We start from the raw sequence: 18,254 nt of genomic DNA on the forward strand, positions 1-18,254 counted from the left end.
GCATTGTTCATGTTCCACTTAGACACAGCATTTGCCCCTAAGCTTCTGTATAGACATTTCTTTGTGCATCTCTAGGGATACCTGGGATTTTCACAGCTATTTAGCTGTCAACGCAACAGAGAAAAATCTCAGGTTAACCTGTACCCAGCTTTTCATGGCACAGAAGGCAGAGATGATCTTGGGAAACTGTTGGAAGCAAGGAGGCTCAAACTGGCTTTGCCTGCAAAGAGCCTCTCAGCACAAACATAGTTATGTTTTGCTGGTAAGGCTGCATGCCATGGTGCAGGCAACAAGGATTTAGAAAAGTAAGATAGATCCCACTGGCTGGGAACAGAAGTACCCCAGTTTCTTCTCTGTCATGGTCTACAGTTTCTCTCTAGTAAAGCAAAATAGGTTAAATGTGGTTTGTACCCAGGCAGCTAGTGGCTCAAGTAGATATGGTGTAAAGCCAATGTAAACTTTTAGCACCTGCAACCTCCTAAAAGTCTGCATGGGTTCAAAAGCATCTGCATAAATTCCTGAAAGAAAAGGGGAAAAAGTATTGCTTCAGGGCTTTTCTAGCTCAGGTGTCTCCATACCACAGTCTATTCTGCAGTGTAGACCTACATGGAGAGCTCAAGGGAGACCCTTTAGGTTCCCTTCCCATACATTTTAAGGTTGTAAATCTGGCTTCTTTGTAAATAAAGTGAAGAGTAAGTCAGCTTCAATACCCTATGAAGCTGCTATAAGAATGAAGTCATGTGAACCGATAATTTACTATTGTTCTTTGAAGGCTTTTTGTGTTGTTCATATTATTAGGTGATAATCATGTGCTTCCAGATGCATATAATGCATGGATTAAATGCATGTTTAAATTCTTGACCAAATTAGGGGCTAATGAAAAATATTCTGATCATATCGAACATTAGGTGTTTGTGCTCTAACCCAACAAACAACACCCTCCTCTTTAAGACTGCAGATCACCACTAAAGAGTGTCTGCAAAAGCCTCTGTTTCGCTGCTTCCACTCTCAAGCCCTCTTAAGGCCATGAAATATATCTAAGTAAAACATGGGCTTGGGCTGACTTTCTCTAAAGAAGAGAATTTCAGCCAGAGTGCAGTTTAGCTTTGATGTGTGACTTAAAACAGTAACTTCTTGTTCAAAGCACCTTTTCCCTCTCTGTTATCAAAAGTTACACCAGCTTCCTCACAAAAACAAGACTTCCCCCCTATTTATTCCAAAGCCAACACAGCTGCGGGGTTCCTCTTCAGAACACCCCTTTAGCCTGTAAAAATGTCTTGCTTTTGCTGACAGTTATGTTGGGGGGGGGCTAATCTCAGTGCTAAATACATGCTTACATGGGTTTGTATCTTGTGTCTTGAAATAACTCTACTCTCTGGTAAAAGCTAGGATGGGGACCTTGCCAAGTTGTTAACCAGGGGAGGGTCTCAAGAAGGAAACCCAACATGAACTTTGGAGTCCAGCTTTGGTTCCAAGATTGGCAGTTGAAATTTTTTTAGATTTTAATTTTAAAAAATCCATGCTGATCTGGTCAGATAGGGGACCTCTGTGAAATACATGAAATCCTCAACCTCTTCAGTACCTTTTCAAAGCTGAACCTACACTTTACAGTTAATGTTTTCAAACCTATTCAGCACTGCCCTGTTTTTGCTCCCACCAGGAAAAAAAGAAAAAGGCCACCTCTAAATGTTGGTAGAGAGGTCGAAAACTTGACCTTCGAGCCACATAAGTGGCTCCCTTGCTTGGGTAAGAGAAGGGAAGCCTAGCAGCAACACAGGTAATTCTGGGTAAATTAAGACAATAAAGGCTTTCAGAAAGGAATAGAAAAGGATGTCCATTCAGCCTCTTGGAAGAATTCTGCACTTCACAGTAATGCTAGTTTAATAACAGAAATGTTTGCTAGCATGCAAGTGGGATCTTGTTACACAGGGCTTATTTACTAGAGGGGGTTGAATTTCTCTTCCTGTGCAGTGAATAAAGCAAGAGACACGTTATTGAAACTAATTCTAGTTCCTTGTGTTTCTCACACTGATTTTCCTCTGTGACATGTTGCTGACACGCTTTTGGATTACAGTTTTGTTTCAGGCATTATCCTTCTCCACGATGAGAAAGCTAGTTATTCAGCTTGTGGTATGCCTTGCTATTCTCAATAGAAATGCTTTTAAAGCTCACCTCGTAAAATATTTTGGGCTTCCAATATGATATGCCTTCAGGGGAGTAATCACCTGCCCAAAACATAATATTATTTAATTTAATATCAGTTTTCTTCATAATATGGTACGATATTCCATTAGAATATTGGAAAGTCAGTTCTACAAATCTGATGTTTGGGTATGAGCGCTAGACTTTGCCATGAGCAAAGAAAGACTGCCTGGCCTGGATTTTGAAGGGTGCTTAACTCATCAGTTCCTAATGAAGTTGATAAAAGACTTGCTACTGACTAGGAAGCCTCTTCATTTTAACAGAAGAGGGACGGTCAGCCCCTCTGCTGATTTATGGCAGCTGTGTCAAAAAAAACACTTCAAGAGAAGAGTACCAACATTCCCTGTCCTGTAGTGTATTGGAACAAAACTACATCAAGGGTGAAGTTACTTTCCATAGCTCTGCTCTAAGTGTTAGGAAAAATATTGTTGGCAAGAAAACAATACAGAGAACCTCTAGACTGCTCTTGATAGATATACGTAGATTTTAAGATCCTCACGACACTCGCTTATTTTAGCCTTGCTTTAAGAAGCCTCCCCAGTTAGGGAAGCATTTAAGTAATAAGATCACACTAGGATGTTTCCTAATTTGAGGTCTTACAGCCAAATTATGTTTAAAAATTGCATGAAAAGGTTTTGTTGACTCAATATGTTGGTGGTTTCTGGCTTTGTTTTGGTTTTTGTTTTGCCTTCTGCAAGGAATGAAAAATATTTCTTTGGGTATAGCCCTGGAATGATCCATTCTGAATTTCGTTTTGACTCATTCAATGAACTAAATCAAACAGTTCAATTATCTCCATCAGCTTAGGAAAGTCTCACAAGAAATGCAAATGCATTCCCACACGAATGGATAATTGTAGGTTCAGAAGTTTTGCAAACAAATGAAAAAATGGATATTAAGAATCACTGATAAATTTAAAGCTAGATTACAGACCATTTTAATCAGTACCAGGAATGTCATGAGTGCATGCTTATTATAATTCGTCATTATCATTAACTGGGCCACTGATTTGCAATAGTACGGTACCACAGCTTCAACATTTTTCAATAATAGGTTTTCAGTATCATTCTGTTCTACTTGGGACTAAAAAGCAAATGATTTGCCATAGCATGATGTGAAATGTTCTATTATTTGGATTTAACATAATCTCAGCTCTGAATGATGGAGAGCCAAATTCTATTCTCTTGTATCAGTGCAATGGTGAGTAACAACAGGAAATATTCAGCCAAACTCATTAAAAAATTTTTATCTGTATATATACAGTGTAAGTATATATATGCCATGTGTTTATAACCTTTGTATGTTTACACAATGTGGCACTAACCCAAATGTGTTTACACATAAGCAATGTCATATATGCACCTATATAGGTATATTTCTATTTGCATATTTACTTTCAATACAGAGATATCTTACATATCACATGAACGATTTCATGTGGTATGTAATATATATTCAGATAAGTGAAATACATATATTCAATGGGAAAACACAATGCGTAATCAATAAATAACAAATGATGTAGGTTTTGAGACTATATGCTTGTATTTTTACTTACATATGTCTTTAGCACAGCCACTTGTAAATTCCTAATAACTATTTATTTCAAAAAGTTAGTTACTAACCTTCTCAGTTTTTCAGTTACTTTTTCAAGTTCCTCCTGAGCACGTCTCAATTCTATTTCAAGATACTGACGTGTAGAATCAAACTCCGTTTCAAGCATTTCCAGCTTATGGGTAGTGTATGATAGACGCTTTCGTAATTCCCCCTTCTGTTCTTGCAAAGTACTAGAAAAACAAAGATGACAGCTGTAGAATTTAGCTGCTCCCAAAAAGCTTTTCATGATCCACTCTTTGACCAATTCCCTAGAGTATAGGTTGGCATTAAGCCAGAAAAGTGTGCTTAATAATTTGTTTACTGCACTTCGGAAATCTTCTGATTTAGACAGTTGACTGTCTTCCCATCTGTCCTTTCTAGCAGTTTCTTTGCTAATCTCTCATTAGCCATAATGAAATATTTTGTGAAAGAATCCTCATTAAAATACAAAATACAGTCTAGAGTTTGGTTTCACACGGGACCTTTCATTTAGAGTTATCTTAACATACTATGACTGAAGCAGCAGATATCTATAGAGCAGCAACTCTACATAAACTGTGCAAAAATATTTCCTTGCCAATAATTAAAGTTATAATGTATTTTGTGGAGAAAGAAAATTTTGTTTGATTTGATTCAATTTTCACCCCAATACCTGGCCATAGAGCTGCTAGAGACATTGTTCAACATTTTTTCTGGAGAATGGTAATCAATTAATATTATAGTAATTGTAAAGTTATGGCTCTTTCCCCATTTTCCCACTTATTTGGAAGCAAAGGCTTCCCAGACTCAGGTGTCATCCTAAAGTTTTCACAGTTCTTTCACAAACGAAGAACTTTACACCCGGCTTGTAAGCTAGCTTCAGTTATGCTCTGACAAACCAAAGCACTAGGCACAGAATTTGGAGAGGAGGTTTTTCACTTTATTAATACTCTTGTCTTTATTTTTAGAGATGACATAAGATAGCATAAAGCAAGGACATCTGCACAAAATTTTTATCATGAAGGTCAAAATGTCATCTGCACCCAAATCATCCCTCTGGATTTGAAGCAGCGAACCTGGTGATCCATCCTCTCCTTGCTTTACTGGAGATTGACAGTGAGGCTTCAGGGGAACCAGTCTGCACTTGCCTCAGTTCTTATCTGCACAATAGAGATCTTTTATCCTTGCCTATTTAGTTGTTAAGCTCCTCAGTCTTCTAGTATGTTTGCCAGTTGCACAGCAGGATGGGGTTCCAGTCAGAGCTGGTTTCTCTGGAGGTGACGGTAACTTGGTTTGGACACTGCAGCCTCAGTACTGAGCTGATCCTGGAGCTTCACATGGGACCTCTGAGACACTACAGAGCTGGAATCTGCCATCACCTTGAGACAAAAGTGCTACCATGTGATGCACTGTGAATTGCCTTGTTTGTTTTAAATCATACGATAAAAATAATTCTTCATAAAAGAATGGCAAAACTTGATTCCCTTTGATGTCAAGTGAGCACTGCCATCAGCTTCAGGAGAATAATGATTTGGGCCTCTAATTAAAAAGAGAGTTGGGAACAACATGCCATTCTTCAAGAAAGACTTCTCTGAGCTGTCTTCAGTGTGATTGCCTTCTCTACAGGCTGCGACAGGAGCTTTGGTAAGTTAATGCAAGAGCTTTACAATTGCTGCTTACTTGATCCATGCAGCTTAGAGCTCAGAAACAGCCTAATGTTTTGCCAACACAGTGCTCTATTTCAATTACACATATTGCGTGGTTACGGTTATACTTAGATTACCACTTGTAGTTATATTCTCTTAAAATAACACATTCTAATTCAGACATTTAATGCAGCTCCAGTTAATGCAATCATTTAGTTTTTGTATTTCACTTGATGAATAAAAGCCCCCGATTAGCTAGGGAAATGAGACTCTGAACCCATGCTGCTCATTTCTGCATGTCCTCCTTCATGATGTTACCACATCATAACACCTTTCACTTGCTCTGCTTCTGTCCTGTTGTTCTCACTACTCATTTGCTCATCTTGGGAAAGAAGAGTGGTCAGTTTTCCTTCCTGTAGCCTGGCAACTTGGATTTTCTTCTGTGAAGTGGGAGTTACGGTGTCAGAAGTGTTTAAAGTGAAAAGAGATTTCATCTCAAGTCTGCTGCTGCTCTAAAAATCCAACCACTGGGATTCGTACAAAAAGTAGACAGTAGGTCCTCCAACTATGGTTTTAGATAAAAATGGCCAGGCTGCTGCTCTATGCTGGGCAAGTGCAGTTAATGCAAATTAAACCAGATCAGGGGAGGTTTGGCCACAGGCAGTTTGGCCTCCGGGAGGAAGAAGGGCTGTAGGGATACAAATATAGCAGGAATGCTGGGGATGTTTTAAGTCAGTAATAGTTGGAGACTGCTTAACAAAATAGGGAAAAAAGCTAACAGTCTCCAATAACTTAGTCCGCTGCTTCCTCATGTAGGTACGTTCTTGCTTTGTGTCTCAGTTGTGTGAAGATTAGGTAGGAGTAAAACACCTGACTCCTTCAGCAAAATTGCTTCTGAATATACCTGTGTGCCCAGACCTGTCTATGTGGGGAAATCTGGGGTTCAAAATTAGAGTTCTGGGTAAATCTCAATCCTCAGGTAGAAGGCAGTGCTCGTCTGAGATGCCAAAATGTGCTTTGGAATTCAAGTCTGGATGGTTTGCCAAGTTTTGGCAGCCTGAACCTTGTGCTAGGGCTTCAAAGTTTCAGCAAAATTTTGAAGTCTAAACTTCAAGCTTAACCTTTTTTTTCAACCTTGAAGTTCACTTTGAAATGTTTGTATGCTTGAATTCTTTGCTTTCAGAATGGGATAATTTATTCATTTAAAACCAATCCTATAGTAATAAGCTTTAGAGAAACAGTCCACATACGTGTACTCTTCCACATAATGCTTTGGGTAGTAAAGCATACCTGTAATGTTGTACAGAATAAGGAAAAAACCCAGTGCTTAAGGCATAAGTTAGGCAACTTCAAAGTTATTCTCATTCAGCAAACCATAATTCTGAAAAAACTCCACTCACTCCCAGCTAAACTGGAAAGATATGATGGCATCCTGAAACCTTCCCAAACTTAGTACAACTCCTGCTTAGTGTGTGCTTTAACTCATCTGAAACACACAAAACCAGCTGGCTGTTTTTAAGAGGACTTACTATTTTTGGACAGGAACAGTAACACCTGGTTTATGATGGTGTGGGAAAATTACTTTGGGGGGAATTAGAGAGAAGTGGGACCTAATGGAAGCGTAGTATTACAGAAAGCTTTTTTTTAGGGTAAAATACAGATGTCGCTTTAAGGATGGTTGGCACGCATGGAATCTACATCACCACAGCTCCCTAAGCAACACACCCTGCCAGCTCAGCACCTGCTGATAGGAGTAATGGAGGGTGGAGCGGAGTGGAGACACTGAGGTCTTCTCATTCTTGCTCCCTGCAGGAATGGGAACTTGATGGCACCACACAGCTGATAAGCCTCATAGCAGTTGTTGCATGAAGAATCCACAAGATGTCCGTGGCTGAGGCAACTGTTGTAGAGAAATGACTTTCCGCAGATGGAATAATTGTAATAACATTGAAATACCAACGCACACCTCCATCTCAAAGTTACCTGCCTCCAAGGTGCTACTGCCCCTTACTGGGCATACGATGCCAGTCAGTAACAGCAATACGTATGACTAGAGTCACTCAAGCTCCACATAAATGTGAAGGAGATGAACTAGTCCTGGACTGAAATAAGTCCAAAGGGGCAGAATTGTTGTCTAAACTCCTGGATTACTCAACTCTGATTTAGTGTTTGCTAAGTTAGGTCAAGCTGACCCACTCTCTAAGTGGAATGAAGGGACTTCCAATCAAGGTAGAAGTGAGAAATTTCTAACCAATCCTGTGTGTGATGAATGAATATGCAATGTACTGTGAAGTACAACAAGTGGACAAATGAGGGGAGAAGTTAGGGAAGATGCTATCGTAACTTCTGGGATCAGTTGACAGACTGAACCTGTCTTCTCCCCTATAGGGATGCCTATTGGGTAAGAACCTTTTTCTGCGACTTACGCTACCTGCTGTTAGATATATTGTTTAAAGCTTGCTTGCAGTTGGTGTTATTTATCACCAGAAATCTTTGAACCTTATTCTGTCACAAGTTTACATTAATGAAGAGCATTATTTCGAAACTATTAGTGTTAGTCCTTTGCGGGTGCTAGCAGTTGCTGGCAGTGGGTAACATATTCAAATACAGTGGGAAGACCTGCTGAGGGGTCCCCCTGATGCTGTTGGCATGTTTTCCCTGAGCCAGTCAGTCAAATCGCCCTCCAGCCCAGACGAACTGTTGAGTGAGGGGTCCCTGTAATGGGACACTGGCTGGGCACAAAGGTCTTGGTTTTCCTGGGGCACTGATAGATCAAACACCCAGTGTGGAGAAAATTTCCCTTCTCCCCCTTTTCATGTGACGGATAGGATTCCTGAAGATGTAGTAGTAAGTAAATAGCGATTAATTAAAATACAAGTTATTACACAGAAAGATAAAAATTTTAGAAACAAAGAAATTGTGTTCTGACGAGAATATGCTGAATGGTGGAAAACACAGCCACTTTATGCTGTGTTGTGGGTTTTGCTTGTGAAGTCTGGGTTTTTCATAAGGAGTGCTTAATTTTGTTGGGTAGCCCTGAAAATTTGGTAATTTAAACAGTGCTGAAAAGAGGGAAAAAAAACCCCAAAAAGTAAAAATATGGAGTCAGAAAGTTAGCCATTTTTCCCCCCTTCTCCAAAACAACCAACTCCATAAACTAGCTGCATATTATTTCTGCCTGTCACATACCAGTTAATTAGAAAAGTTTACTGCACAATTGTTTTTTAATGCTGGTAAATCAGAATATCATAACTCATAGCTTATCTTCCATGGCTAATGGGTCCTTATGATTCTTTATTTTATATCTATACCTATAACTACATATCTAAAACTGAGAAAATAATTACATGGAAAAAGTACAGCTAGGAGAAAGGAGAATATTTATTTGCAAATAAAAAAATATTCTCTGGAAATCTGGTACTGCTATGTCTTAGAAAACACAAATCCTATATTCCATGGACTTCCTGAAACTCTGACAGCTGGGAGGAGTGTGGAATTACAGGATGACTTCAAAAATCCTGTAGAGTAGGACCTTTTCCATAAGTGGTTTTCTATTTCTTCTAATGATCTCTAAAGTCCTGCTCCTGTGACAACCAGTGGTTTGCAAGTCATTACCCATTTTGCTTCATTAAAGTATTTCTCTAAAAACAGGGACAGTAAGTACAATACTAAATATTAAATATTTAGACTGGTGAAAGAAAGCGTCTCAAGGGAAGCTACTTTAAAGGTTATTAAAAACAGGTCTCCAGACTTTGCAAAGTATTATTTTCATCAATTAGCTCTGTTTATAATAAAAAAAGTATAAAATAGATATGAAAACATATATTGGCATAGAAATTTGTGCCCACAAAAATTTAAGCTGCAGTAATTGCCAGGTTTGGAATTGCTCCTTGCTGGAGACTTTGAAGCCTTTTTCCCTCCGGCAGTGCTCCTACAGAGAGATGCCAAGCCTCTGTTGAATCCTGTTGCTGGAGCTGATCCCCAGAAATAATTCAGAGGCCGTTCTGGGGAGATATTATCAGGGCTCAGGCTCCACATTTAGTGCAGAGAGGTCTATTTTACAGGAGAAAGATGAGAAGGCTGTGCAGGCAAGTTCAAGTTCCACCCAATACTCCTTGTGTTTCTTTCCTGGTGTTAAAAGTTTGCCATCCCAGCTTGCACAAGGATTGAAGCAAAGAGGTGTTTGCCTTTGTGGTGTCACCTCGCCGTCTGCAATAGACCTCTGTCCCCAAAGGGCAGTGAGTAATCAAAACAGGTATTTTTTTCCCTAGATGTTCCTGCCAGCTTGTATGTTAAGCTGAACATTGGTGCCACTCTGCACAGCTTCAGCCCCAGGGAAGGGTGCGCAGGTTGGTGAGCACCATGGACAGGGGCAACATGTGACAATCTCAGCCTGCAGCCCTTGGTCACGATTCATCTGTAGTGCTGGCTGGAGAAGCACCAGATGAACATATTTTCATATGTTCATCTTTGCTTTCAGGCAAAGCTGAGCTGTTACTCCCTGAGAACTGATGTCTGTTGGGCTGCTCCATTGGTGGAGTGTCCTGGAAACCCCACATCTCCACCTCACTGGTCAAACTGCTTCAGCAGCACTTTTACATCTGCTTGCCACCCCAGGGCTTTGCTTTGTAGATGAGTCTGCATTTTTTTTAAAAAACAGAGCAAACTCATTTTTTGAACTATTGAAATTCTCCCTGAATGGACTGATTATGTTCATTCACACAGCTCTAGGAGTGAGTAAAACAAAATATGATTAATGGTGTTTAGGAGGGAAATTAGCAGTGAAAGGAACGCAAAACAAGGGCAATATAGATGCTCATGTAAAAAATACGGAAAAATCATATCAAAGGTTCTTGTTTCTATGTAGTAAAACAAGTTTTAATGTAGCTGTGAAATGTAAGTCAAATTAATTGTGTTTTGTGGGTAAACATCCTGCCTTGGGAGAAGGAATGTGTAGACTGGAGTTAAATGGACTGGGGTTTGGGGCTCTGAGCCTTGTACTTGGCTTTGCAAATGTGCCTTGTGTTATACTGGCCAAGCGAGGTAGGGCAATACTGCTGGGCAGCTCTGGTTCCTGTGCTGGGTCAGTGATGATGAGCAGGTACTATTAAGATGAAATTAATCTGACCTATTTTAGAAGCCTACTTTTAGATTAGGTAATGCAAATCTGCACGTATCCATTTCTGTTAATTACAGAGGGAATCTAGTCAAGTAGCTCAGATGTAGACAACTGCATCTCTTCAGATAACCCCCCTCCTTCCTGACTCAGTACCGTGTGTATGACATGAGGTAATGGTATTCCCTTTCTGGTGTGCTTAGATTGCATGGAGGCCCACAAAAAAAAAAAAAAAAAAAAAAAAAAAAAGAACCACTAAATGCTTTTAAAGCATTTATCAGATCTGTTTCATGTTGTCAATATATCACATTCTAAAAAAGCCTTCATAGGATCAGGAATTTGTGAGCACTGAAGGAAATCTTTATATTCTGGAAGAATTTTAAAAATATATGCTGGAACTGGATTTCAGAAAACATCTTTTCTTCTACCCTGTGGGTTTTTATATAGGGAAGAGTTTAAAACCAGTCAGCCCTGTACAGGTGCTTGCTGCGAAGGAGTCTAAAGCAGGAGAGGGTCTCTGGGAATGGCCAAGAGACCACCTGTGAGCCCAGACATGTCATGCCCACTCAGACAACTGATGATAGCCAGGAGCAGTAACCTGGTGGGCAGCCAGGGAGCCTGGGGCCAGGTTTGTGCACTTGAATTTCTGGAAGTGGTTTCCCAACAGTGTGAAGCTGCTGTGCACCTCTGCAAAGAGACGGACTGTTTGGCTCCAGGAGAGCAAACAGCCACATCCCTGGTTTTGCTTCCCATCTCTGAATGGAGCCTATCAACACAGCAACAAGGGAGGTCAGCCAGGCAGGAGGCAAAGCCCTGGGGTACCTCTTACTGACATACAGCTCGCACCCCAGGGAGCAGCAAGCTGGGGACAGAGAGCTCTGGGGACGTTTGCAGCTAGCAGAGATCCCAACAGGTCCTCGGTGCCACTGCATTGCCGCTCAATGGAGGTGGACTGCACTCCCAGCCTGACCTTAGGGATACCAGGGAGTTCTGGTTTCAGCAACTCCTGCTGATATGTGGCTGGGGGGGGGGTGGTGTCTAATTACCCAGGACCTTTTATTCTAGTACATCTCTGCTGCTGGTCATGGAGCACGGCTCAGGCATGGGGCACGCCAGGTCTGCATGTTGCCCAGTGTGGATGTGCTGCAAGAAAGGCACCCAGACCTTGGCTTAGGAGGGATAGCTTTGAGATGACAGTTGTGGCATTGAATCTGACCCCTCAACAATGTTTGTTAGATTTGTAGTTGTTGGGAAATGAAGTCCAAGCATTTTACAAATGTTTTCTAGTTTAATGAAACAGCTTTAATGAAGCAGTAATTGGATTTCTATGTTAATCAAGTTTTGATTATGTGTTACATGCTCAGGGTAACCATTTCAAAAGGGTAATGCCAAAATTAACTTCCTTGTCTGCAGCCTTTGTGGCTAACCTTGTGCTTGCTCTGTCTGATTAGGAGGGGGATGGGACCAAATTACAAACTCTAGATCCAGATTCTAAGAATCCACTATGGACTTGAAATTAGTTTTATTGGGGAAATATATTATGTTGCTGCAGTTTAGACTCAGAGCCCAGTCCACAAATCCCAATGCTCTTGTGCTCTTTATTCAGCAGCTTCATTTGTACCCAAACAAATGCCTCTGCATATATGGATCCAAGTTCTTCAATAGGTATTTTCCTGTAATTTCAGGCTCACACTCACTTTGTCCAGCTCACTTTTTTTGGTTTTTTTTTTTTTTTTTTTTTTTTTTGTTTTTTTTTTTTTCTTTGTTTGTTTGTTTTGGGTTTTTTGGGGGGTTTGGTTTTTTTTTTTCCAAATTTTCACAGGGTCTGCCTGTTTGGTTTTTTTTTAACTACAGCACATCCACCAAATTTCTCCATTACTTTCAAAGAAGTTTGTTAAATATTTGAAACTTTGGAGTATGAACAGTTTGCCTGTCAAATTTCATGCAGATCTTTCCCTCCTATAGATAGATATATATATATATATATACATATACTTATATAGATAGATAGCTTTTTTTTTTGGGGGGGGGGGGGAGGTTTACTTGCAAGTATTAAACTGCTTGAATTTTCTTTCCAGTACTCATTTTCAAAATAAACAACCTGAAGCTGGGTTTGGATTGTGAGAGGGAAGGCCTGTACATATGTTTCAGAACAAATGTGTGGGTGATCCAAATCTGGAGCTTAGATAGTTTCCAGATGACTGATGGGCACATAAAACAAGTAATACCATCCTTTTCTTAGGTTCCAGACATTCTGGCAGAATTTAAACCAGAGAAGAGGGGATGCTTTATCAGAAACATTAGAGAAAGTCATTTGGAAGGGAAGCGGGGTGGTGGTGGGAAGAGATGTTTAGCAGTTGAAGTCCAAAGTGCTATAGGACAGATCCTTAACTTGAGAGCCTATTTACAGCACCTGGAAAGCTGATACAACTACCTTAAAACAGAAGTATCGCTGGATTTCGGAAGGCAGCTTTTCCTTGCTTAAGATGTGGGTATCTGGGTCTTGCATAATTTGCACAATTAAAAATTCAGACCAGACAACAGGTATTATACGGTACGTGTGTCTAAACTGTGCTGGGCTTATAAGAGGTGGAAAAGAGAGATCTCTCCTAAAAATAAAACTGAATTATGTTTTGGTGATATTGACCCAGCAGTCTTTCATTGCAGAAGTGGTGACTTCTATAACAAGTATCCAAAGCCCACAGACATATCTATCCAAGAATGTTCAATATTAACTGTAATATGAGGCAATTAAGATATGAAAATTCAGTTACATGTTGACATGCAAAAAACCCTTAGAGGACTAGCTGTCAGCACTGAGTTGTCTTGAGTGAATGCCATTATTGTCAGTGGAACGTGGCAAGATTTTTAAATATGCTTTTAATAAAGACATACAAATTGTCCTTTATTTAAAGGTACTATCCATAACCTCAGGCTCTGAATGGATTGAATAGAAATGCCATGAATAAAATTACAGCTTTCAGAAATAGACGCTGAAGGTGTTTCGATTATTTAAAATGAAGTTTCTTCAGCAGGAAATTGTGATTCCCCCGTGTGCTGAAAACTGCAAAGGGCAAATGAACACGAACAGTGGGAATCCAGACCTGCATCTAGGGAGCCAGAGCACTAAGAAATCAAGGGTGCAGAGCAGCTAACGTGGACTTACAAAATGGGATGTGTACCATCTACCACAGGCAGCTGTGCTGGCCAGCCCAGCACCGTGCTCGGTACAGGGCGGCACGGAGAGCGAAAAGCTGTGCCATCTCTCTGAGGACTGGTTTAATACCTCTGCTCACTTGATTTGGATCTGGAGTCTTCAAAATACTTTTCTGTTTCCTACTAGCAAGATGACCGCTTTTGCTTACGAGACATTTTTGAGGTTAAATACCCGAGCGTGGTCAGGCTGGCTGTGTGCGAGAAATGAATGCAGTGCACTGCGAACAAGCAGAAGCCTTGTGCCCAAATTGAAAGGTGACTGAAGCAGAGTGAAAGAGTGGAAGCAGCAGAAGCTCTTACCATCTCTGCCTTCTTCCAAACTGCCTCCTAGTGCCTTTGTGTAGGCTCTTCCTAAAGGCTGTGAAGACCAACTGATTTCAGCTCTGGCAGGAAGACTCTTAAAGTCAGTGGCTTAAATGCAAACTGTTAGGTCCAGTGAGTGATCCCACAGAAGTCTAAATAAAGACTGTCCCTGTTCAATTTGTTTCTCCGTGTTGCTGGAAAATGAAGGGGTGAACAGGTGGAAGATAAAGTTGCAAGAGAAGAAAAGCATGCAATTCAAAGAGGAATATATGTCTTCTGACTCATTCTGTTGAGGTAGGAAGAATATGTTGATTTTCTCATGATAATGTAGGACTCTGCTCATGTTCATGCCCTACTCCAAATTGTCTGCATTGTCCAAATGTTGCCTAGTGCTCTGGCTGACACCTGAAATGAGTCAGCTGGTGAGGCTGGGAGAGAAGGGAGTCGAATTCTGGCATGGCAAACTTCAGGCAACATTTGTACAAGAGCAGAGACATAACAGCCTTGACCATAGATGAAGGGATCCTCGCACTGCTTGCTGCCCGGACTCTGCTCTTGACAGGACTCTGGAATAAGGTGCATCTCTGTAAGAGACACTATTTTCTGGCTTTCCAGAGGCTGATATGTTTGCATAAAACATTTGGCTAGAAGAAATGGTGAGTTACGACGTAAAGTTGCAAGGTATGAAAGGATAAGAAAAGCAGCAGAAAAGGCTGACTGCAACAACTGCTTCTTGCTGTAACAAAGCCTACTGGGGGGCTGCCTTGCACAGAAAGTAAAGCTGTTGAACAGACATTGCCTGCTTTTTAATGTCTGGCAGAGTCCTAGATGCACAGCATCTCACTAGGGAATACAAACTACTAAGCAATAATGAGAAATACAGGGAAAAAAAGGAGTGGGATATTGAGAAAGTGAGGTAGCAAAATTAGACATAGACTTCAATTTATGATTTGGAAGCCAAAGAGAGCTCTCCAGGCCACTGAGCAAGCTGCCTTCAGTTGCAGCATCTCTCCTTACAGCTTCGAGTGGCCAGCTTCTAGATTGCTTTGGTTTGTAGTCACAGCTAAGTGCTCCCTCTGGAAATTACTGAAAGCAGCCTGCCCCATCAGCTCACAAGCTTATAAAGTTATATTTTAATTGCTTTATTAAACCTTTCTCACTTTAGCTTTTATCTACCTTCCTGATTCATCTTGATCAAGCTGTGCTGGAACAGGAATGTGGTTCCTGCTGACTTGTGCCATTTATTTGTAATAGGACATGCAATGAGAATGGGTGAGACCCACTGCCCAGAAGCACGCTGAAATTTATCTCACTCTTTCTATTAAAGGACTGAGGCTGGAGGTGCAGTAGGGGAGTACTTTAGAAATGTGCTTTAGTAGTAGGGTCAGAATTTTGTTCCCGTTTCATTTGGTATAAAGCATCCAGGCATAGGCTGACGGGCAGAGGTTATCATGTCTGTTCTCACCTTAGCTATTTCCTTCATTTCCACATCCTCTTCTCTTTCCTCTGATTTGAAATTCATCTTTTTCTGGCTCAAGGGACTCATTGTGGTGGGCTGGCTTAGCACTTCTGTCAGAAAGGTTATGCTAAGCAGATGAAAATGTTAAACATACCCTTCTGTCTCCAAGACCAGTCAGACAGAATTATACTGGACTGGGACTGAGGGGAGAAGGAACTGCATATGCCACTGCTTTTTTCCTTAATAAGGAGTGTATATGATCTCATTTGGGTAAAATACTGAATTTTCTTTTTAATTGTATCTGATGACAGTTGCATTCTGATCCTCTTTTGTGACAGAAGTTCTACAAAACAGAAGCTCACGTTTTATGTATAACTTGAACCCATAGGTGCTTGCCTTTAAAAAAATGCCAATGCTTTCCAGATATTTTTACTCAAGAGTGTAGGAGATAATGACTGAGCGAGACACAGCACTGACCCCTCAGATGCTTTCCATGTAGGTGCAGTCAGTTCTACTGTAGTCTCTGTTCATCATTTAGTTCCCCCATCACACACAGCTGTATGATGTTACTAAAGTGACATGCCATGGAGGTGAGCTCTAGGGACTTTTTGGAAGGTTTTCTAGCAGTAGAACAGATCGCTGGTTTATTAGCGCAAGCAAACAATGAAATTAAATAAAGACGCTGATTTATATAAATTGATTAAATAATACTCCTTACCCTAGACACACCCAAATTCACAGCCGTGCACAGACAATTCAGATTCTGAGGGAACTATTGCTACACACAGACTCACGTGTAGGACGTTAAACAAGAACAGTAAGAGCTATCACCTGTTATCTGAATGAACTTCTTTTGCCTGAATATTTCAAGGTATTTTTAGTTTTCCTACAATAACAAATGATCCTCGGCTCTCTGATCAACTTGATATTACAGCAAAAGAAGAAAAGGAAAGAAAGAGAAAGGAATTTGTTGTCTTTGGCTAATTATTTAGAGCCCTACCTTGTTTTAAACACTGCAGCACACTATTTTAGGACTTGTTAACTGAGACATCTTCTACTCTGCAAGAGTATAAATGAGTTCACCTCTAGCAGGTTCCCCACTGCTCAGCATGTTGTGCAGTCATTTCATACAACCTTCCTCCCAAACTAATGTCATGATTTATTAGTTCAGCCTAGTCTATTTTATCCCACTCCCTCAGCTGAACTGGCTTGTCAGTGTACGACTGTTTTGTTGCCTTTTTTGTGGGTTTATAGGGAAAGAGAGGGAAAAGGACTGCATTCCTCCAAATTCCTGTTAGCAGTCCAGCACCTTGGCATTAACTCTTCCGTAGTTTTTGCAGTGAGCCAGTAAATGAAGGAGCTCTGTGTAACTGTGGAGGGGCCAAATCAGGCACCAGGTATTCCTCTGGAAAAAATGCTTGCACTGGTCATGTGAAAATCAATACACAACGTGCTGCTTCAGAGACCACACAGGAACCCTCTGCTTCCACCTGCCCTGCAGACACAGCACCCCAAGGAACCACGCAGAGTGAGGAAGCAGCTTTGTTACTACAAACTTTCCCAAAAATGCCTCTTGCGCCCTGAGATGTGGATTGCATAAACACAGACCTTTTTTTTTTTTTTTCTTTATAACTGAATTACTTTAGCATTCTGGGTGAATTGAGACTTGGGCTTATGACTCTCTTGCTGAAATTTTGGTTGCTTTCTCATTAGTGTTTTAAAGGTTAAAGTGCATGCATCAGGCTGGGTAAAATAGAATCTATCCTCATTTTGTAAGTGCTGACAGTTGTCATACTCACTATGTTTCATTTCACAAACAAATGGTTTTGTTTTCTCATTCTTTCAGTAAGCTGATATTTTTCAATATAATTGAAAAGCAAGTTTCCAGATAAATTTGTAAAGTCTAGATAAGTTGAAATTGTGTGATTAAGATTTGAGTTAATCAACAGGAAAGAAATAAGCAAGCTTTCAGGAAATACTAAAATCTCTCTAAAAATTTAGATCCTTGTGAGATTTCTGAAAAACAGGGAGGGAAATGAACATTATTTTTTAATGTCTGTTTATTATTTTTTATAAAATGGCTAAATACCTGAGCTAAATTCCCAGATTTGTACATTTTAAGCTTTGGTATACTTGGAGATAAACTGCCTTGGAGATAAATTGTCGTATTGTCCTCTAAAAGAGTAAGCTTATTTTCTTTTGAAAGCAAAAACTGCAAGTGGACAGTGATGGTAGGAAAAAAGATATATTTTTTTTTAGGGACCCCTACAGAAAGGTTACTAAATGTCATCCTAAGACTCTGAACTTCCTCACAGGCATCTATTTAAAAACACCACATAAGATCAATCTCAGTGATTATACTGTGGTTGTATGAATTTGTTCTGATTTTCAAAGACTTTAAAATATTCAATCAAATTGGAATCAGGGTCAAACATTCTGAGAAAAAGCTTTATATGCCCTGATTATATTTCACATCACTGGTCATCTCCAGGTTTTAACAAGGACAAGCTGCAGACCACAGCTATTTTTACATCAAGCTTATCTAAACACAGGTAAGAGTGCATGTGCAGAGTCCCAGGGAACTGAAAAATAGAAATTCAAACCACTTTTCCAAGACTGTTGTTTTTTTCACTACACAGAGTGTAGACTGTGCCTAAAAATACCAAAAGAATCTCACTTACATCTTTCCTATACTAGCAGCACTCTTAAGATGAAAATTCACACACATTGTTCAAAG

General features: G+C 40.2%; 1 protein-coding gene across 4 annotated transcripts in view; it reads right to left on the reverse strand.

Moving 5' to 3' along the window:
- Positions 1–18,254, reverse strand: part of BEGAIN (brain enriched guanylate kinase associated) — a 159,807-nt gene that overhangs the window by 56,187 nt on the left and 85,366 nt on the right. For all 4 annotated transcript variants that reach the window (XM_080394561.1, XM_080394560.1, XM_080394562.1 and 1 more), the window contains one exon: positions 3,828–3,989. In XM_080394561.1, the coding sequence (XP_080250687.1) occupies positions 3,828–3,989 (162 nt within the window). The remainder of the gene's footprint in view (positions 1–3,827; positions 3,990–18,254) is intronic.

Source organism: Falco punctatus (genome assembly GCF_963210335.1).
Source record: "Falco punctatus genome assembly, chromosome: 7".
In the NCBI taxonomy this organism is placed as follows: Eukaryota; Metazoa; Chordata; class Aves; order Falconiformes; family Falconidae; genus Falco; species Falco punctatus.